The 22,497-nt window shown below is 36.1% G+C and overlaps 1 protein-coding gene across 7 annotated transcripts in view; it reads left to right on the top strand.

The window, feature by feature from the left end:
* Positions 1-22,401, top strand: part of SON (SON DNA binding protein) — a 34,061-nt gene extending 11,660 nt beyond the window's left edge. For 2 of the 7 annotated variants that reach the window (XM_025379972.1, XM_025379967.1), the window contains 9 exons: positions 1,942-2,102; positions 4,013-4,159; positions 4,364-4,552; positions 12,122-12,232; positions 13,935-14,051; positions 18,249-18,396; positions 20,506-20,577; positions 20,690-20,805; positions 21,280-22,401. In XM_025379972.1, coding sequence (XP_025235757.1) covers positions 1,942-2,102; positions 4,013-4,159; positions 4,364-4,552; positions 12,122-12,232; positions 13,935-14,051; positions 18,249-18,396; positions 20,506-20,577; positions 20,690-20,805; positions 21,280-21,339 — 1,121 coding nt within the window. In that variant the 3' untranslated portion in view covers positions 21,340-22,401. Of the gene's footprint in view, positions 1-1,941; positions 2,103-2,331; positions 3,842-4,012; positions 4,160-4,363; positions 4,553-4,653; positions 5,446-12,121; positions 12,233-13,934; positions 14,052-17,492; positions 18,121-18,248; positions 18,397-20,505; positions 20,578-20,689; positions 20,806-21,279 lie in introns of those variants that run through there. The other 5 variants (XR_003118623.1, XM_025379966.1, XM_025379968.1 and 2 more) reach the window with 5 other exon arrangements.
* The last annotated feature ends 96 nt before the right edge of the window (positions 22,402-22,497 follow it).

Raw genomic sequence — 22,497 nt, 5'->3', positions numbered from 1 at the left:
ACTGTATTTAGGAAGTACTGGGATCAGTGTATTGAAATTAGAGTTAAAAAGTCCTGTGTCGGAGTATAGTAGAATCAAGGTGTTTCCATACTTGAATGTTTTATTTTGTTTCAGTTATCTTGCCATAGCTAAAAATGGAAAGCAGAAGCAGATGTAGAACTCTAGCTAAATTAAAAACAAGCTAAGTGTATGCTCAGATTGTTATTTTATGTGTTCACATCCTTGCAAATAAGCCTAAAATTACAATGTTCCTTTTTAAATAAGTTAACATATCTTAAAATGGCATTATAGGACTGTTAAATGTTAGTGAAGGTAATTCCGATTGGTATAGTTGGTAATGGAAGTGAGTAGGGAATTTTGCATGTGGGGGTTATTTAACTGGGTAGGTGATACTAGCTAAATAAAGTTAAATATTTTAGATCAGAGTGATTTTTTAATAACCCGTTCTGCTTTACTTTAAAAATAACTGCTTTAATTTCCCCTGATTTTAAGTAGTGTACAGAGGTGATTAAAACTTGATTGATATGCATGATTACCTACAATATGTATGGATGATTTATCCTTATCCCAGTATACTGGACATTTCTAGGCCAGGATTGACTAAAGAAAAAGAGGTTAAGAGTAAAAAGGGAGAATCTGCATTCAGTTCAACAGAAGTTTTCTGAGTTCTTTTTTATTCACAGCAGTGGAACAGGATGTAATTCCTCAAGTGATTACAAGTTGGTGGAGGAGATATGGGTAAAATGCATATATGTCTCTCTTACCAAATAGTAACACTAAGAAAGAACAGGGGCCGGGCGCGGTGGCTCAAGCCTGTAATCCCAGCACTTTGGGAGGCCGAGATGGGCGGATCACGAGGTCAGGAGATCGAGACCATCCTGGCTAACACGGTGAAACCCCGTCTCTACTAAGAAATACAAAAAATAGCCGGGCGAGGTGGCAGCGCCTGTAGTCCCAGCTACTCGGGAGGCTGAGGCCGGAGAATGGCGTGAACCCGGGAGGCGGAGCTTGCAGTGAGCTGAGATCCGGCCACTGCACTCCAGCCTGGGCGACAGCGCGAGACTCCGTCTCAAAAAAAAAAAAAAAAAAAAAAAAAAAAGAACAGAATGTAATTGCTATAATACTGATAGAGGTGAGGTACTTTAGGAATGCAGTGGGAAAAGGAATGTTAATTCTGACTTAATGACAACTTGTTGGATGAGGTGGCACTTACGCTGGGCGCCGTGGCTCATGCCTGTAATGCCAGCACTTTGGGAGGCTGAGGCGGGTGGATCATCTGAGGTCAGGAGTTCGAGACCAGCCTGGCCAACATGGAGAAACCCCGTCTCTACTAAAAATACAAAAAATTAGCCGGGTATGGTGGCACACGCCTGTAGTGCCAGCTACTCGGGAGGCTGAGGCAGGAAAATCGCTTGAACCCGGGAGGTGGAGGTTGCAGTGAGCCAAGATGGCGCCACTGTACTGCAGCCTGGGCAACAGAGTGAGACTCTGTCTCAAAAAAAAAAAAAAAAAAAAAGAGGCACTTTAACTGGGGCTCAAAGAGTGATTTAAGGTGTCAGATTAGAAAGAGAGTAGGGTCGTGATAATTTTGTGAAATAAAATTGGCTTTGGCAGGTTTATATCTTAGAGTATGTGTAGTAGGGTGATCATTATAGTTGTGTAGTAACGTATTGTAATATTCAAATGGGAAACTCAATATGTGGACTCAATTCTTTGAATGAGGCCACTGCTTAAAAACTTTGAGCCAGTGGTTTGATCACAGGTATAATAGAGCAGAATATTGATGCCTACAGTTTTTTCCTTTTTTTTTCTTTTTTATTAGATACCCAAGTTCTTCCATGGATCTAGGATGCCTTTAGTTTTGTTAGTATGTTAGACTTTTGGTGATACAAAATGTACAGCCTTTTAGGAAAACTGCAGCTTGTATTTTTCTTCTTACAGATAAGGCTCAATTACTTGAAATAGCCAAAGCTAATGCAGCTGCCATGTGTGCTAAGGCTGGTGTCCCTTTACCGCCAAACCTAAAGCCTGCACCTCCACCTACTATAGAAGAGAAAGTTGCTAAAAAGTCAGGAGGAGCTACTATAGAAGAACTAACTGAGGTAAGCTAGACAGAATTTGTTTTCATTCTTAAATGGATTATTCCAGTGATGTTGACTCTGGAGCGTGCCAAAACCCGAATTGTGGGCAGAACTGATAATGGCTGGCACCGAGTGGCCAAAACCCGAAATACAGATGTGGCAGCGGCAGAAGCTCTGTTTAGCAGGCCATTATCCGGGATGGCTAAGCTCCGCTAGCTAAAAGTTACTTCCCATTACTTTTGCTTTCCAGTTTTAGAAGCCAAACTGACTGAGGAGTGGGACGGTTCGTTTGAATGGAGGAGGTGTTGAGTGAGCAACACGCAGAAGCTCGCCTACAGTTTCGTTTCCATTCACGACGCGTTCACTGATCGCCACGAGTATACTGCATATACGCAAAGACACAGACAATCTTCAGAAATGATCTTTTGCCACCGGAGCTTGGAAATTAATAAGAATAGCTGGCCATTGCCTGAAAGGAACTTCTTTCGCATCAACATTTCGGGTTTTGGCTGTTTGGTACCAGCCATTGGCGATAATGGCCGGCCATTATCAGTTCTTCCTGCGGTTCGGGTTTTGGCAGTAACATATATATTTTAAACACACTTATTTTTGTTTTTAAAAGTTTGATCTTTTCAATTGAGGCTTTTTTGGGGCTTTGTTTTACTACTATTTTTTTGGTGTGGGTGGGAGGGGGGAGATGCTAAAATATTGCTGCTAGGATCCAGAAATACCACACTGTTTCATATATTGGAACTTGTTATTGGCTAGCCTTATGCCAGCCTGCCACTGTCAAATATATTCTGTTCCCCTTGATTACAAGCTTAATATACTCTTGTGTTTTTGGCGAAATGAGCTTTTTATCCTATTGTAATATTTTCAATTGATAATAGATGTCATTAAATCTACTGCTTGTATAGAGACAGGTCTACCCAAATTTACTCTTGACCTTTTTATAAAGCCAGGTAATGGAGTCTGTTCCTTTGCATCTCAGGAAGGAATTGACTTTGCTTTATGTATCAGACCTCATCAATTGCACCCTCTCCATCATGCCTTATTTTCCTAAGTTCTCCTCAACCCACAAAACATTTATGGAGAGACATGTTGCTATCTAATCCTGTTGCAAATGTTTCAGATCTTTTGTTTTGCCATACATTTGGGAAAATGTAAAGCTTCTGAATCTGTTTCCTCACTTAGATTTATTACAATATGAATTACAACTTTTTTAAAAAAAAGTTGAGGACCTTGTAAACGCTTCTATTGCTTATTTACCTAATCCAAGCTCCTTATCCAAAATGCTATGGACAGTTAATATTTTGCTGTTTTTGGCCCCATCTTCAGCCTTCTTGTCCCAAGTTTCTTCTCACCTTTTTACCACCACCTGAGTAGGATGACTTTTCCTTTCCCTACCAGTCTTTGTTCTTCACTATGAAAATCTGGCTTAGAACTCTTCAAGGAATATTCCTTGATTCTCTAACTCTGCCTGACTCTATTCTCTCTCAAACCTTTGTTCTTTTAGCACTTATGTACTCAGTTTGTATTATATCAGTTTGCACTTGTTAATTGTGTTGCTCTGTAAAAGTGTTCAATTATTTCATGTATATGTATTCCTTCTCTTGTACTAGATTGTAAGCTCCTTGAGAGCAGGGACCATGTCTTCTACTTCTTCTTCTTTTTTTTTTTTTTTTTGTATTCCCCAGACAGTGCCCAGTACAGTGCGCTCTCTGCACATAGTAGGTGCTCAATAAATGTTGTTGACTGACCAGCCAGAGTGTGTTTAAATATTAGTTAATATGCCAAGTTATGTTTATCTATAACCTATCATGAATCTTGTTTAACTTTGGAAAGTTGCTTTTATGTGGTTTTGATTCTAAGAAATTACATGTTGTACATAAAGCGTAAGATTTATCTTTTGTTTGTTTTTACTTTTAAAGAAATGTAAACAGATCGCACAGAGTAAAGAAGATGATGATGTAATAGTGAATAAACCTCATGTTTCGGATGAAGAGGAAGAAGAACCTCCTTTTTATCATCATCCTTTTAAACTCAGTGAACCCAAACCTATTTTTTTCAATCTGAATGTGAGTATTAGTGCTTATGGATTGGTAAAACAGTGTAACTTGTGGAACTATTTAAATAAAACCCAAATCGAATTTAGTTTATTAATTTTTGTTTTAAATACTGTGAGAAATAATGTACAGTATCATTTCCTTCAGATGTCGAAAATCTCAGAAACCATTTAATGCAGATATTGAACTTTAATTAAGAAACACTTTATTTTTTAGATTGCTGCAGCAAAACCAACTCCACCAAAAAGCCAGGTAACATTAACAAAAGAATTCCCTGTATCATCTGGATCTCAACATCGGAAAAAAGAAGCGGATAGTGTTTATGGAGAATGGGTTCCTGTAGAGAAAAATGGTGAAGAAAACAAAGATGATGATAATGTTTTCAGCAGCAATTTGCCCTCAGAGGTAAGTAGGAGGAATATTATGTATTTTTCCTTTTTTATACCTGAATCTGCCATTTCATTGTTATTTTATATCTGATTTGGATTCTGTTTCACTCTTCTTAGGGCCGGGTTAAACGGCAGGGCCGGGTTAGACGACAGATGAAACAACCCGCAGCTTCTCATTTGACAGTAACTCGATGCAATTCACTTTGTGGAACCAAGCCACAAAGTGAAAAGCATCGAATTGCAGAGAACAGTGTTATCACATCCCTACCCAACATTGGGCCCTCCCTGCACTTGTGGGAAGGTAGTCCAAGGTACAACTATTTAGCTTCCCGATTTGCTTCAAGGCTCTATAGCTCTAGATTTTGGTGGTAGCAAATTTATCGGGTGGAGGGATTGAGCGGAGAGGGGCAGATCCTCAGGTTCAACACAAGAACTGGATTGGAAAAGGTCATTGTAGGCTGATGTGAGCATCTTGGGTACATAGCCCATTGCCCTTAATGATGGTTTCTTACTGTTTCTCTGGGGTGTTTGTCAGATAGCCTTTAGTTTTAATTATTTTTCCTTCCCTTTGCTACCTTGGCCCTTTTAAATTCTTGTGTTTAACCTAATGCTCAGCCTTGGTACTCCATTCCCTTCTCCTTCCCCCCTTTGCTACTATTAAAAGTCGGAGAAGTGGAATTCACACGTTGAAATTTCCACGGGGCTATAGTTGTATCTTAATAATGCCAAGTGTCAAAACAACCCCATTAAAATGCCGCCTGATTAAATAATGTGCTGCTAAATATAGTGCACATGAAAACAGCAAGACTGTATATATATGTAAATATATATATATATCTGTATCTTTGTATGTATCTCTGTATCTGTACCTTTGCTGTATCTTTTAATAAACAGTTTACTTTTATTTAACTTGTTGTGCAAAATCACGCTTGGGGGATCTGGGAGGGTGGAGTTTTAATAGGGGGGTGGGAGTTTTAAATACTACAGATTAGTTGTCATCACCTCTTGCCCTTGGTTTCCAAAGCCCAGACTTTTGCCAAGGACTGGACTAGGTATCTGATGCCCATCTGGACATTTTTCTTGCAGTTCTTGCATATGTAGGTCAGAGACACCTGTACTCTTCACGTCAGGTTCCCTTCCTTGGCTTGGCTGTATCATCACCTTCCAGTAAACACCTCCAATTCAACAAATAAAACCTGTTTATAAAATCAGACCGTGAACAGAACCCAAATCAGAAACTTTCTGATAGCAGTACTTTTTTCCCCAAGCTATTCACTGGTGACATTTTCACTTTTTTTTGTTTGACCTGCAGCATTTTGAGAACAAGTTCTATAGAGTGAAGCTGGACATGATAACTAGCCAGTGCAACTTACAGTTACTGGTGATAATCTGTATTCCCATGGGATTCAACAAGTGAAGCAAGTTATGCCATCACCAGTTAAGAGAGAGAGAGAGTTGGTTTGGATATTTTAGTGAGACCATTTGAGTTGTTAATCCCCAAATCAGGCTACCTGCATATCTCAAGAGGGAAAGGTTAACTGACATTTGCAGCTGACATAATCTTCTTGTAGCTGAATATAAACCATGATAAGAGGGTTGAACAGACTTACTTAGAAATCCTAATATGTATGCTTTTAGTAATTTCCTGCAGATTAAGCATTTAAAAAAGAGTTAGGAAAAAAAATAGGTAAGGAGAGAGTTTGTATGACAAATATTTTCCAGTGAAGTGAAGACTTAACAAATATTGCAGAATTCCAAGGGATCTTCCTGAGAAGATAAGTGAGCATAACTGTTTTGAATTTCTTCAGTTCAATCATGGGGAAAGTGCTTAGTAACTCCTGATGCTTACACTTTTTTGAGAGAGAGAGAGAGAGAGAGTGTGTGTGTGTGTGTGTGTGTGTATGTATGTGTATTTGAAATTTAGTACTTAGCCATTTTCAATCTCAACACTGTGGTGCCTTAGCCTTGTTTGTCATCAAAAGTTGTCAGATTTTAAAGGTTGAGGAGAATTATTCTTAAATCTGGTGGGAAAAGTTGATAGAGAAAGGTACTCAAATAATGGTGACATTATTATTTTTTGTTAAAAAAATTTTTTTTCTTACCAAAGAAGAATCCTAGAAGGTAAAATTATTTTACAATTCTTTTCAAAGGGCTAAATGAATAAAGCAGATGATGTCTCTTTTGGGACAATATATGTAACTATTTGATATAAAACCTCTTTAAGCTACTTACAAGATTAGACTGAAAAGAACATACAGATTAATTCTAAAGAGAAGAATCCCAAAATACTGGGGCAAAGAGACAGGATTGCCTTTTGCTTTCATATCTGCACTTTTACCTGGCAGTAATGTTAAAACATGTAGAGGAAATAGTCACAATTTAAAATGTTTAGTTGCAGTTATTTAGCTACCATCTAAATATACTATATTGTATATATAGAAGGTAAAAGTAATGAATTTATTATTTATACAGTTAGTGTTATATATAACAATGTTGTGAAATACTTTTGGTAACATTTTATGGGAGCATTAACCCTTTTGATTCCTTGTTAGAGTTTGAAATAAAGGCTTCTAGAGTAAAAGGAGATAGTTCTTTTAAATGGTCAACCTTTGAAATGAATAGTAATTTTTATCTATGCCTTTTTCATTTTAATAAATATAAATGGAGTTTGTGGTTCTTTGTTCTTGAGCATAAAACATTTAGGCAAAGATCACAGATTTTATCTCCATAAGAGGGCTGAATTAGCTTTGCTATAATCCCTAATCCCACCAATTGTCTTGCATATGAATGCTCTTTGACATGAGTATGAATGGATAGACATTGTGGATGAAGCTGCATAAATCCATTTCTTATGGAAAAACAACTCATCAGACTGTGTGCGGTACTGCCATAGCATCGTCTTCATACTCAGAAACCAGCCAGCATCATCCTCAGTAAGGAGTGACTACAGAACTTTGACTGTATTTGTGTGAATTTGATTTATAAACAATGAAATAAAAAAGTTGGAAAACTAGTATTTTAAAAATAGTCCTCAGGGGCATTAATTCTTGGTAATAAAGTTAGCAGAGGTTTATTGAGTAGAAGATTAGGATGTAATCTTTGACATAAGTGCAGTAATAACTCTACTCAACCATTACCATGGATTTAGTACCAATCAAATGTTTTCGGGGTCCAGAGGTAGTATTGTTAAGGTCTAGTGAATGCTTAGATGTTAAGATCATCTTTATCTTAAGCAGTTTGCTGGTTTGTATTACCAAATCATATTTCCACATCCCAATGGAATTAAATTTTTTTTTAAAATTTATAAGCTCTAAATGTATAGGAAAACTTGGAGTAAAATGAAAATTTTAATTGGAAATTAAACACATAGGTTCTGGCACTGCTAGAATGTGTAATATACAGCCTTGTTACTAATTCTTTTCTTCCTAGATTCTCTTATGTGGTTAACGCTGAATTTCTCTGAACCATTTAATAGGTTATCTATTTGTTTTCCCCTTGTACTTCATTTAGTCTATTATACACTAGATAATTTTGTATGATACAATAAAAAGATTTGTAATTCACTTTTTAAAGCCAACCAAACACATAATGGGGACCTTCTGTGGCTTTAATTTTTATAGTTGTCATTTTGCTCTTGTATGCATGAACCTCTTTATATTTTAATATTTGCTAAATATTCTAAAATCATGTTTTATATACAGGCCAGATGCTTTTCTTTAGGTCTATTTTCTTATAATTATAGTTTGCCTTTTATGCCTGCTTTTAAGGTATCTGTGATGACCAATAATGGAAAATAATTTTCTGGTTATAGGTATTTTCCTTATCTGACTCACCCCATCCTAACAATTATCTTTAGCTCTTTTATATCCTTTCACTGATATTCTAAGAAGTCTCTTAAGATACTTGTTCTTTTTATGTCAACAGTTGTGTTAACAAAAGGAGTAAATTGATTTAGAAGAACTTCCTAAATGAGAAATAAAAATGTAAAAGGCCCTTACATGTACAATATAGATCATGAAATGCATGTTATATGGTGCCAACTGCATTATATAATTTCATTATTCCTCAGACACCTTTGTGGGTTTTATAAGTAGTAGTTGTCTGCTTTGTTGCTGAGGGAGAAAGAGTGAAGAATTTGGGCAGTTTTTATTAATCTGAGAATTGTAATTCAGGACACTTTTTATGTAAATTTCACCTTTTAGAGCAAAGGTGAAAGGTCAGTAAACATTTCCCCCATTATTAGAATATTACTACAGAATTATTTTTATACATTAGGTAACGTGCTAGTCTATAGTGTATTGGTAAAAACTAAGGCTTGTTGATGACAACTTGATAATTGTATTCTACAGATTAAAGATTCTTTTTCCCAGTTTTTGGAAGGGCCTTTTACCATAATTTTGGTGCCTTTCTTACATTTCCAGTTTCTGAATATTAAAGGATAGTTAAGATTCTAAAGCTCTGTTGTCCAATATAGCAGTTACCAGCCACTGAAAAATCAGGTTTTTAATCACACTAGTTACACTTCAAGTGCTCAGTAGTGATCACTGCAGGAAGTTGTACTGGGCAATGCTGCTCTAAAGGGTAGCTGTGCTATTATGAGTGTTTCAATACTGATAAGTAACATCGGGTCTGACCCTTAAAAATTGCTGCTTTGGGGATTGTATTGGCTTTTTATGCCTTATTGTATAACTTGTGTTACCTTGAACGGCTGGAAACAGGCTTTTTGATGTAAACTTTAGAGGATCCTTACGAGGTTAAGATAATCTTGAGTCATTCTACTTTGAGTGTGTTTTCGCATTTAAAAATAAAAATATGGCCAGGTGCAGTGGCTCACGCCTATAATCCCAGAACTTTGGGAGGCCATGGCGGGGCAGATCACTTGAGGTCAGGAGTTCGAGACCAGCCTGACCATCATGGAGAAACCCCGTCTCTCCTAAAAATACAAAATTAGCAGGGGTTGGCGGTGCGTGCCTGTAATCCCAGCTACTCAGGAGGCTGAGACAGGAGAATCACTTGAACCCAGGAGGCGGGAGGTTACAGTGAGCCAAGATTGTGCCGTTGCACTCCAGCCTGGGCAACAAGAGCGAAACTCCATCTCAAAAAAAAAAAAAAAAAAAAAAAAAAAAATACATATAAAAAAAAAAAAAAAAAAAAAAAAAAAAAATATATATATATATATATATATATATATGAAACTAATAGTCAAATTACTATTTGGTAATACATTTTTGACATGAACTTGCAGCTCCCTTGGTAAGTCTGTTGAAGAATAAATGTTTTACTACCTCAGGAAAAACATAGTTGTAATTTTATTTAAATATCAAGGTTGCTATAGTAAAATTCCTTTCAGAGTCTGTTGAAGAATAAATGTTTTACTACCTCAGGAAAAACATAGTTGTAATTTTATTTAAATATCAAGGTTGCTATAGTAAAATTCCTTTCAGAGTCATATGAATTTAATATGAAACACTAAGATTTGAAGAGTTCCATTCTGGGGATAAATGGTGAGGCATTTAGGTTACCTGTTTAATAAGGGCTAAGAGAGAAAAATATTCACAGGTATAATAGTTTGCTTTCTACTTGGAAAGAATTAGTTTTATTCTAGAAGTTATATTTTAGAGCCATCTGAATAGATTCGTGGCTAATTTATAGTTGGAAATTAGGGATCAGGAGTTGGGATAGTGGGTAGACACATTTTCCCCAGTATCCTCTCAGATTTTAGCGTTTTTAGAATAAAAGCCTATTATTTATGTCTAAGCACACTTTAACACTTAGATTTATAGAGGCTGCTAGGAAAAGCAAAGTAAGTGTGACAAGGTTAATGAGACAATACTTGTCTCATGGTGTGCCTTCAAAAATTACCTTGATAATCCTAGCTGACAAAACATCTTAAGGTAGGCCTAGGGGGACGTGAATTTTCACCTGAAATATCTGCATTCTCATGTAAAGTCCCAAGAATCAAACAGACTTAACAAGTAAAAGACGAACATACTAAGTTTCTTAGTGTTTCAGTCTCATTTTGCTTAGATTAATATTTCTAATAGGTCTTAGAAATACTCTAATTTGTGTGATGATTTACTTAAATCGACTTAGCGAAATTATAGTTGAGATTCAATTTGAAAGATGTATTCTGCAGTTGCTTATTAGACTGTTTATAGATCTCTAGAAAGATTATATATTAAACAGCCTAATTACAGAAAAAATTAATTTTGTTTTCATTTTAAGAAGGCATTATATCAGAATCCATACTTTCTTAAAGAAAAACCTTGAGTTAGCTAAAGGAATATTAGTTCATTAGCAAGGTAACTAAGAATTATGGAGGATTAGAGGTTCTGGAGGATTAGAGGTTCTGAAGGTAAGAAAGATTGGTGAATCCTTATGCATGAGTTATAATTATTCTCATAGTCATACAGCCTTCTCTACTAGACAGGTCTTATTCTTCAAAGAAGTCTTTTATACATGATACATAGTCTTAATAACAACTAGCCTCTACTTGTAAAAAAGAAAATCCATAGCTGTTAGCTCTTTACTGACTTACCCATGTTTGTTATGTTCATGCAGTGTCTACTTACTCTTTGTATATGAAAACAGCAAAACCTTCCATGTCAGATAAGCATTTTACAAAAATGAATGTTATTGTGTGAGATAACTAGGAAATATTAATAATGTTAAGAACAAAAACCAAGAAATGAGTTGATACAGATCAACTCGAGCTTTTAATTTTAGAACAAAAAAAGTACCAAATACTTATGTTGATGTGTTTTTCCTTCTGTGGTTAAACCTTCCACGAATCTGACAAATTAAGAATTGGCTCCAAAGATTACTTTTTTAAGAAAAGTTTCTTCCACTTGCCATAAGGTTTTAAAAGGTAGAATATGAGCTTTGAAAAGAAAGACCTACGACTTCAGACACTTAAAAGTGTTTCAGTTGATGTTATGGACTTCCACAGAAGTATTATAATTATAAATAGTATAATATTATACTTAAGTAGTATGTATAAACTGAAAACATGGTTTGCTTATGTATATCCTGAATATATTGTTTAAAGAAATTGGGTTCTTAAGACCAAAGTGTCCACAACGGGAAGATGTTAAAGATACGCTGATGAGTAAAAGAGCGATCATAATGATTTTCTGCTTGCTTATTCAATAATTTTGCTTACTGCTTCTGAAGGTTATGCTAATGAGTAAAATGAAAACTGCTAAGGAATGTAATAACCTTTACCACAGTTAAAAAAATTTGCAGTTTACTATAAATGGCTTTCAATCACGAAGGGTAGAGAGTTTTAAGTTCTTAATGGAATCGTCTATGATTATAGTTTGATATATATAATAGAAAACTGACTAAATTCAGTCAGATTTTGGGTTCAGTTCTGCTGCCTGTGTGATACTTTGTAATTTATCTTAATCCTCTTCTGTTTTCCAAGACTACTTTCTCTTTTTGAGTCTTCTCCCTATTTTCCAAGATTATTAGTATATAAGACTATTATTTTGTTTTTGACATGTAGCAACTAAAGATATGAGTACTTTTCAGAATTTAGGGGACTATGGTAATTTGAGATAATTATCTGTGTTTTCTTTCGTAGCCTGTGGACATCTCTACAGCAATGAGTGAACGAGCACTTGCTCAGAAAAGACTCAGTGAGAATGCATTTGACCTTGAAGCCATGAGCATGTTAAATAGAGCTCAGGAAAGGGTATGTAGCAGTTTTTTTTTTTTAATTATTATGTACCTTCAGCCAGCTCACACCAATGTACCAGTTTTAATGTCTAAATAAGAATTTCGCTAACTAGTTAAGTTGTAACATTTACCTTATTTTAAATGTCTTATTTTAAATGAAAGTGATTTGAGGCTTGATCATTTATTCAATAAATGTTTATTGTTTACTATGTGGCAGGAACTGTTTCTTGAGAGAACAAAATAGAAAAATTTCCCTGTCCTCAAGGAGTTTACAATCTGGTGTATAAAAACAACTAAGTGCCTACAACCCTATGAAATGTGTAGGTAGTAATAACTGCAATATTTCAGCTGAGAAAACTGAAGTAAAGAGTGGTTAAGGCCAGGCGTGGTGGCTGACGCCTGTAATCCCAGCACTTTGGGAGGCTGAGGTGGGGACAAGGAGTCAGGAATTCGAGATCAGCCTGGCCAACGTGGTGAAACCCCGTCTCTACTAAAAATACAAAAATTAGCTGGGCATGGTGGCGCATGCCTGTAATCCCAGCTACTCAAGAGGGTGAGGCAGAATTGCTTGAACCCGGGAGGCGGAGATTGCAGTGAGCCAAGATGACGCCACTGTACTCCAGCCTGAGCAACAGAGTGAGAGACTGTCTTGAAGAAAGAAAAAAAAAAAGAGTGATTACGTGATATCCATGGTCACACAACTAATTAGTGGGGGAACTGGGATTCAGACCCAAGCAATCTGAATCTGGAGTCTGTGCTTTTAACAATGGACAGCCTCTCCATTTCATTTCCTACTGTTTTATGGTAAATCAGTAAGTACATGTTCAGACAGGAAATACGTTGCTGATATAGCAAGGTGTTTAGTAAATCTAATTTGTGTGAATGACAGCTGATTCTTTATCACAACAAATGTTGGCGACTGAAAAAAAGTGTACAAGCTTTTTTAAAAAGTTGTTTTATGGCTGGGCACAGTGGCTCACGCCTGTTATCCCAGCACTTTGAAAGGCCGGGGTGGGTGGATCACTTGAGGTAAGGAGTTCAAGACTAGCCTGACCAACATGGAGAAACCCTGTCTCAACTAAAAATACAAAATTAGCCAGGCATGGTGGCGCATGTCTGTGATCCCAGCTACTTTGGAGGTTGGGCAGGAGAATCGCTTGAACTCAGGAGGAAGAAGTTGCAGTGAGCAGACATTGCACCATTGCACTCCAGCCTGGGCAACAAGAGTGAAACTCCATCTAAAAAAAAAGTTGTTTTATGTATTCAAGTGGACAGTTTCCTGTATTTAAACTCTTTAAACCTGTGTCATGAATTTAGTCTGTATTTATAATGTCTCAAAGGAAGTAATTAAGAATCCAGGCTGTCATGACATATACTATAATACATTTGTATGAGATAGGTAGGAAGGGAGGGTGGGGACCCATTGCCATATGAGCTCTTATTTGCATTTTTAGTTTATCTGTATGACAGTTTGAAGAATATTAACAGCTGTATTTTTTAGTAGCCGTGCTTTTAGATACATTTCAAAATCTTATTAATAGAATTCACTAAATGTTGTCAAACTGCTTATTTAGAAAGTAGGCAAACATTTAATGTTAAATATGGTTTAAAAGTTAAATATTTAAGTCTGCTTTTCAGCCATTTTTAGCGAATTATTACCAGTGACATTTTAATCAGGTAATTTTATTTAGTTAACTGAGACTACTACTTTTCTTCAGATTGATGCCTGGGCTCAGCTGAACTCTATTCCTGGCCAGTTCACAGGAAGTACAGGAGTACAGGTTTTGACACAAGAACAGTTGGCCAATACTGGTGCCCAAGCCTGGATTAAAAAGGTACACAGTATATGCACATATGAAAGTGTCAAACAAAGTTTAAATTTTTTGGAAACTTTATTAAAACTGCATGAAAAGACCAGTGACTCTAACCAAAGTTCCGAGTAAATTTGCTATGTGTATATGCTCCAGGGCGGACACTGAAGACGGACTGGATTCATGAGAAAATGGCAAATGTATAAATGTGGCTCAAGAGCCACTAATTTATAAGGTTATTTTAAAAATTGCTACTGCTGCTTTTGAAGGGGTGATTTAACTATATTTTGAACGCTAACAGCGTATCAGGTGCTGTTCAGAATATTCCACAGTTCCTGCTGGACTACTAACCTAATCATTTCAAAGCAGTGGTTCTCAAATTTTTCTTCATCATGGGATGCTTTATTACAGGTTTATTTTTGGTGGATCACTGCCCCCAAGAGCCCTCTACCACCTTAATTTTCCATTCCTCTATTCCTTTGTCCTTGCACCCCACCCGCTTCATTAGTGCCTGTGCCTTCTTGTAAGATCTCTTGGCCCTTGTTCCTTACTCCTCTTGTGACCTGTGGCCCAGGTCCTTTTGGTTGTCAGCTGCTGGTCACAGCAAGTGGTTGGGAGGCCCTAGTATTAGCTCTGCATGTGGTGATCTTGCCATGGGACTGGAAGGCTGAGGGAGGATGGCTGGAGTGGGGTGGGCTGTGGTGAAGGGGATGGGATGGAGATTAATCTGTGGACCACCATTTAGGCCCTAGTGGCCTCTGGTGATCCACAGGCTCAATTTGAGAACCACTAATTTCATGACAAAACAGATATGTAAGACCTAAAATCAAGGGAGAGGATGGACGCCTCGTGCTACGAAGATGTAGGTGCATCTGGTTTCAGATTCTGCAGTGAGACCTGTGAACTCCACCTACGGCTGCCTCATCACTGGGGGAGTCTTAGGTGGCTAAGAAGGGCATTCTGAAGAAACACCTTCTGGTGAAGGGACAAAGATTGGTTGGATGGGTGATGGGAAATTTGTTACAGGAGTACTGGCAGCATAGCAGTGCTGAAACTGGGAGGCCGCGTGGTCTAATGGATTGGGAAGGTTTCTTTATCCTGTTGTACTCCTGACTCCTTGTGTGATCGTGGGCAAGTAACTTTGGAATTTCAAAGTCTCCGAGGTGTCTAGTGGTAATCAGTAATGTGATGGTTACCTATAGAGAGTTGCTATGAGTGCCAGTGAATGAGCTGAATTTCTGAAAAATGAGACATTGGTTGCTTTGGGTATTTTAATCTTGTAACATTTATTTCAATTTTGATAGCTTTATCTTTGTTGATCTTACTAACAAATTAATATGAAACATCATGTATACTCACTATGCCTGCCTTTTTTGGGAAGTAGTTGCACTGATGTGTATAGTGAGTACACAGTTAGATTCATTAAGAAATTACAATTTCTGTAGTTTGCTGAGAGTTGGTGTTAGAATAAAGGTGAAAATATATATAGAAAAATATTTTAAAGATTGGATTAATCTTGGACTTCTGTATTATAGTTAGTATGAAAGTGATTTATATACTATTTGAAAAAATGTCTTACATCTTGGGCAGAACTATAAATGTACATCTATTTCTTTAGTTTTACTTTTTTAATACTGTTTAGTCTTGAAGCTTCAGCCAATATTTCAGGAAGTTAGAAATAAAGCTTATGGGTGTTAAAATAGGCACATAATACAGGCAATGTTCACTACTAGGTAGAAACTTCTGAATGTGCTTCCATTACAAAATTTTGGTCTTTATCTAATGATGTGCTGATCCATAATATTTGTATACTTCTAAATATGTTAATAACTTAAATAACTTTTAAAAAGTGAATCTTTTACTGACTCAATTGGTTTTCCCCTAAAACCAATTTCTTCTGGTATTTGCAGTCTTGTAGGCAGTTAACAGACTTTGAGTAAATAATTTTAAAATTTTAGTAGCACCTTTAAAAAAGACTTTGACTTCATATTTTATATAAGATATACTTTGGGAAGCAAATCATTTTGATAAACTATGCAATAAAGATATGCTCATCAGACCAAATTTTAAATTATAGTTAAAAGTAGAACTTACAGGAAAAGATTCATTTGTATAGAATTACTGAAGAATATTTGATGCTAGTATCAACTAAAAAAGAAACTTTTTAAAATTAAACATGGACCACAATATGTAGAAGTCATTAGGCAGCTGAAAATTTAACATGTATCATTCTTGTTAAATACCACAAAGATTATCTATTCATTAAATGTGTAATTGTGTTTAGAAAACCTGTCAAACGATCATTTTGGCTCTTCTTTAGTATAGTCCAGCATCCACCTATGTGTTAAAAAACACATGGAATACCAACATCCTCTGTGTTCTTTTTAGTTTGTTGCAGTATATTTTTAGATTTTTAAAAAAGCAAAGTTTTATCAGTATTCTCATTAATCAGTAAAACACTTAAAATAGTTGGTTTAAAAGAACTTTTATTTCTGGAATGGAATGATTTGGATGTGACCTGATAAATAGAGTTTATTATTGTGGTCTCATTAAATTAATCAGCTTTTTCACATTGGGGTAAAGAAACAGATGACGATACTAGGGAATGGAAACAAAATTGGAAACTTGGGTTATCTGGGGATTTGTATTGTACTCTGCACAGTTGCCCTTTTTTTTAGGAGTGTTCCCTGGAAAAGAGGGACGGATGAACCTGGAAGTAAGTAAAAGACATTCTAGGTGTGTAGCATCAAGGCAGTTAATATCCAAGCATCAGCTTTCTCTTTATACATCTACACTGCATGGCCTGCACCAAATAAGGAACTGAACCAGGGGTATGTTTTTACCTCCACAGCTGCCTCCTTCCATCAGAGCATCTTGATGAACTTAATGTCTAGTCACACATCATTGGCATGTTTTCTCCCCAGCATTTAATTATAAAGCTGGGAAACAAAAGATGATAGTTTTACTACTGCATACAAACATGTTTTTTTTTTTTTTTACATTCAGTATTAACTTATCAATATAGGAGATGTGAATACATACTATTTCCTGAGCTACCAAAGTTTTTTTACTCTGTTGATAAGTTAATGACTTTTGCTATATGTATATTTATATATATATTTGGTAGAGAACATAAAAACCTAAAATTTAGTAACAAGGGGAAAATAAAGCATGATCTGGAGATACATGTTTCAAATTTTTAAAAAGTGGCCATAAAGATCAACAGTAGAATTTAATACTGTTTGTTATATGTACATGGATGCCCTTTAATAAGAGGCATTGAATATTTCTTAACCTGTAAAAATAAGTGTTGATCATGCTAATGTATATACTTGGGCATCTTAGGACATTAAGTGGTTTGCTGCTTTGATGGAAATTATGGTTCAGTGGGTTGGATACAAGAGAGATGATTGTTCACAGAATAACCTGTGAACTTTCACCCCTCTGTATGGAAACTTGTTTCAGGGCCAAATCCTTGTAGCTGTCTTCTTGCCCCGGTCAGTGCCAGCCGTACTATTCACAACATTGCTGCTACCGAGGCCTAGGTATGTAAACATTTAAGGAGTTTTTTAAAAGTCTTTTAACATCAAGCTTAGGTTTTAAAAGAATTCAAATTCATTTTGGCATACTTACAGGATATTTTATGTGATTGTTTTCTATTTGTTACTGTGTAAATTTCAGGAGGTTTTTTTTTTTTTGGCTGCTTTAGGGATTTTCTAAAGTAAAATATTTATACTTGCTTTATAGTAGAATGGGGAAGAAAACTTTGGATGACAACAGTATGCTTCTTCAGTGTCTAAACTATTTCTAAGTGATTTTTGGGCTTTATTCATAAACTAGGTACACCTGGGACAATTAATATCATTGATTGTTTTAACATTGCCTTCTTTTTATTTTGCAAGCTAAGAAGAGATACCAGTGAACCTAAATAGTGGACGAAAACAGGAGTGTTCTAATTTTTTTTTTTTTGAGGGGGGCACGAGGGCTACTGTTTCAAAACTGCCATTTACTTGTCTTATTTAACTTCTAAAATACTATTATGTTAATGTGAAAATAATCAGAACATACACACTACAGTATGTATATAGAGGAATTTACATTTAATTGCTATAACAGATCTAGAAGTAAAATAAGATTCCTCTTTTTAGAAAGTAAACAATGAATCTGTTACCACATTCTAACTGTAAAATGGGGACATTTTACCTTTCTTTCTTTGGATAGGATCAGTTCTTAAGAGCAGCCCCGGTAACTGGAGGAATGGGAGCCGTTTTGATGAGAAAAATGGGCTGGAGAGAAGGAGAAGGATTAGGAAAAAACAAAGAAGGCAATAAGGAACCCATTTTAGTTGATTTTAAGACAGACCGAAAAGGTAATAAGTTCTTTTTTGAAATGTTTATTAACACCTCCTTTAACGTTACCTTTAATATATCCTTTTGAACCCAGTGATCTTGAACTGAAGGCATTTCTTGTATATATACAGCTATTTGTCAGAAAAAACAATAACCCCTTTTGGGGTTCACAGAAGCAGCTTACTTTTATATAACTATGGATAGACACACCAGTTTGAACTTTTAAAAGGCACCTTTTGTTATGCTAGTTGCTAAATATGGAAATGTGTATATATCTAATTATATTATTACACCTCCAAATTCAACCAGATTTCATGTTTAGAACACAGGATTTCCATTTTATTTTCTCTTGACAAAGAACCATCCTTATTTCTAGTTTGGTTTATTTTTTATTTCCTATTACAATGCTGTTTAGTCTAGATTTCATAAACCCTGTTTGCTTTTTTTTTGTTTTTTACAAGCTCAGTAGTTTAGTTGGGTTAGAGTATAGTAGACCAGCTGCTGACAATAATGTTACTTCTTCCTGTTGCCTGGTGTTAAGGCATTTTGGAACCATTAGCATTGACTGTATTTTCCTTTTACCTTCAGATACCTGGGCAGGACAGCACTGTGTCTTCCATGTAGCTTGTATGTAGTTGTTAAGTATTTAATCGTTCCCATAGATAATAGCTAATTGGCATCTTTTAAATAACTTCTTCCTTTGGAATAATGTAAGTGGAATCACGAGAGGCTTGCCAGCTCAGTATGATTTTTTATAGCTTGTTTAAACCTCATTTATAAAAGCTGGCAAATGTAAAACTGGGATTTATTTTCATCTTTGTAATCAAATAGTAAGTTGAAGCTAACTTCAACAGTTAATCTGTGTTAATGAATTTGGAAATGAACTAGCTTTGCACCAGATACTTTGGTGTAAGTATTGTACAATTTCAGGAAGCGTTCTCCTTGGAATTGTGGGTCATGGCCTGACTGTAAGCTCTCGGAGAACCACAGATTTCCCAGGATAGGTTTGGAAAAGCTTGTATTAGCACGGAATTATTTAGCAAAGGTTGAAAAATTTCCTGTAACATACAAGATGAGCACCCCACATCTGGAAACCTGAAATGCTCTAAAGCAGAAAACTCTTTGAATCCTGATATGATGCTCAAAGGAAATGCTCACTGGTGCATTTTGGATTTGAGCCTCTTCAGATTTGGGATGCTCGACCAGTAAATACAATGCAAATATTTGAAAACCTGGAATCATGCGACACACTTCTGGTCCCAAGCATTTTGGATAAGGAATACTCAACCTGTATATGGAATTGGGAAAGCAGTGTTTGGGTTTAGCAATATAGCTAATCTCCTTTGTAATAAGCCTATGGAGAGGGAGGTTATGTAGAAAGGTTATGTTCATATTTTGAGAACATCTCCCATTTGTTAGGAAGGGAGAGGAGAGTTTGCTAGGAAAAAAGGGACCTATTTTGAGACAACCGCTTTTTTCACCTTTTTGGTGGCTTAAAATCCTAACCTTTTTTGGAAGAGTCTTAACTGAGGCTTTTTTGAGAGAGTAAATCTGCAGAAATCATTTGGCAATAAACTTTTTTTTTTTGAGATGGAGTTTTGCTTATTGCCCAGGCTGTCAATGGCACGATCTTGACTCACTGCAACTTCCGCCTCCTGGGTTCAAGCGATTGGCCTGCCCCAGCCTCCCGAGTAGCTGGGATTACAGGCGCCTGCCACCACGCCCGGCTAATTTTTGTTTCTTTAGTAGAGACGGGGTTTCACCATGTTGGCCAGGCTGGTCTCAAACTCTTGACCTCAGGTGATCCACCCGCCTCGGCCTCCCAAAGTGCTGGGATTACAGGCGTGAGCCACCGTGCCTCTGTCCATACTTAAATTTTTGTTTTCTGTTTACATTTGGTATTTATTACAATTTCTCATACCAAAGTCTATGAATATTAAGTATAAATTTATATGCTGAAAAACAGTAAAAGAGAAGAAAGAGAAGATTGATAGAGAAATCAAGTGTACTAGGAATCTGTTGATTTTATCTGAAGGCATACATTTTGAGGGTCAGACTCCTACAGAGGAATCTTTGTTTTAAAATGGTGCTTTGAAAGTTATTTAGTGAACAATTTTTTTTTTTTAAAGGTCTTGTTGCAGTAGGAGAAAGAGCACAAAAGAGGTCTGGGAACTTCTCTGCTGCAATGAAAGATCTGTCAGGTGAGAGCACATTTTTGAATTTCCTCTTACCCTAATCCCACCTTGAATTCATTATTTGTTGCAGAAGTTGGTAGAAATAATTTAAAACTGGATATTTTTTCCCCCGCTGCAGGCAAACATCCTGTGTCTGCTTTGATGGAAATCTGTAATAAGAGAAGGTGGCAACCACCTGAATTTCTGTTGGTCCATGATAGTGGCCCTGATCATCGCAAACATTTTCTCTTTAGGGTAAATATGAATTTCTGCACTAATTGTATATATTTATTAATGTGATGACTTAGAGGGTGAGGGGTAAACATGACAGGATTAAGGTTCTGTTCATGGGTGGGGGATTTGTATTTGTAGTTAAGTGGTGGGGTTTTTAAACTGAAGGGTGCTTTCATATGACTTGTCAATGTCCTATTTTTAAAAAAATTGGAAAAAAATGGGCAAAATATAGTATACAATTTGTTATTTTCTAGTTGAATGTGGGGAGTTAATTTAATACTTTTATCAGTCTTTTTCTCAATTTGGAGACCTGCTTTTAATTTGCAGTCCCTTTTCCCAAATGATTTGCTGCTTCTGGGTTGAGATTATAATTTGACTTACATAGTATGGGTTTTATATTTTTGTAAATTATTTTTCTAGCATTTAGTGAAAAAATACAAAGCTAATAGATATTAAAGTTTGATGCTGTTCTTATTGTATGTTTTTCTTGAATAGGTATTGAGAAATGGAAGCCCTTACCAGCCCAATTGTATGTTTTTCTTGAATAGGTATTGATAAATGGAAGCGCTTACCAGCCCAGCTTTGCCAGCCCTAATAAGAAGCATGCTAAAGCCACAGCAGCTACTGTGGTTCTTCAAGCAATGGGCCTTGTACCAAAGGACCTCATGGCTAATGCCACTTGCTTCAGGAGTGCCTCACGTAGATAGATTGAGGTTTTATAATAATCATTTCAGATAATTTTACTCTGCATCACAATGTATTTCCTCTTTAATGTTGTAAATATTTGGCAATTTAAGACATTGTGTAAAAAGCAATCTGTAAAAACATCTCCAGGCTTTGATTTTTGTACCATGGAAATTGTATTTAACCATACAGGGTTTTGGTATGTTTATATTGTTTACCTTAGTGATGTATTTGTTTAAGTGGCTAACATCCAAACGATTGTTTGAAGGCATCAGAGTAATCTTCAGTGTGGAATGTTAAATAACGCTTTTATACTGTATTTTGTACTATGATGTAACTCCCCTTCCTTATGGCTAGGCTACTGTAACACTTGCCTGTAATCAGTGAAGGGCTGTGCACCTTGTACTATTTCACAATGGGTTCTGCTGGACAGATACTGGGCCAGTGTTATTGAGGTGATCAAGATCTGTTCCACAGGGCTATTGCCACCATCTCCCCTCAAAATTTTGTAGAGGTTCTAAAAAGAAAGTGGTATGTTGTGTGATGATCAGCACTAAGTCCTGCATTCCTGTTAAAGCCACTTGGGTCATAAGAAGGGAGTAAAAAATGAAGTCTGACTAGAATTCTACTATTGCAGAGGCCAAGTACATTTAGTATGGCATTGAGTTGTGATATAGTTTTACTTTGATGTGCATTTTGAATTTCAGCTACACCTAGATAGACGTAAAATGATAATTAAAATGCTGTAACCAACTTATCTAATAAAATTGGCAACCAGCCACTATTTTGTTGACTATGAGAAAGTTAAAGTTTATGTTAATTTTTAGGGTCCGATAGAATATTTCATGTGTATTACAGTGGTATTCATATGCTATGTCTCTAAACTTTATTTTCAAAAGCTTAAGGCCCAAATACAAACTTCTCTGGAATAAACGTGGTGTTTTATTTTCTGGATTATAAAGTGAACAAATACTTAGATACTATTATTTCTTTACCCAATGCTTTTGATTTCTAAGCACTTTTATTTTA

This window comes from Theropithecus gelada, chromosome 3 (genome assembly GCF_003255815.1).
Source record: "Theropithecus gelada isolate Dixy chromosome 3, Tgel_1.0, whole genome shotgun sequence".
Taxonomy (NCBI): Eukaryota; Metazoa; Chordata; class Mammalia; order Primates; family Cercopithecidae; genus Theropithecus; species Theropithecus gelada.
This window is presented reverse-complemented; position numbering and strand designations above follow the sequence as displayed.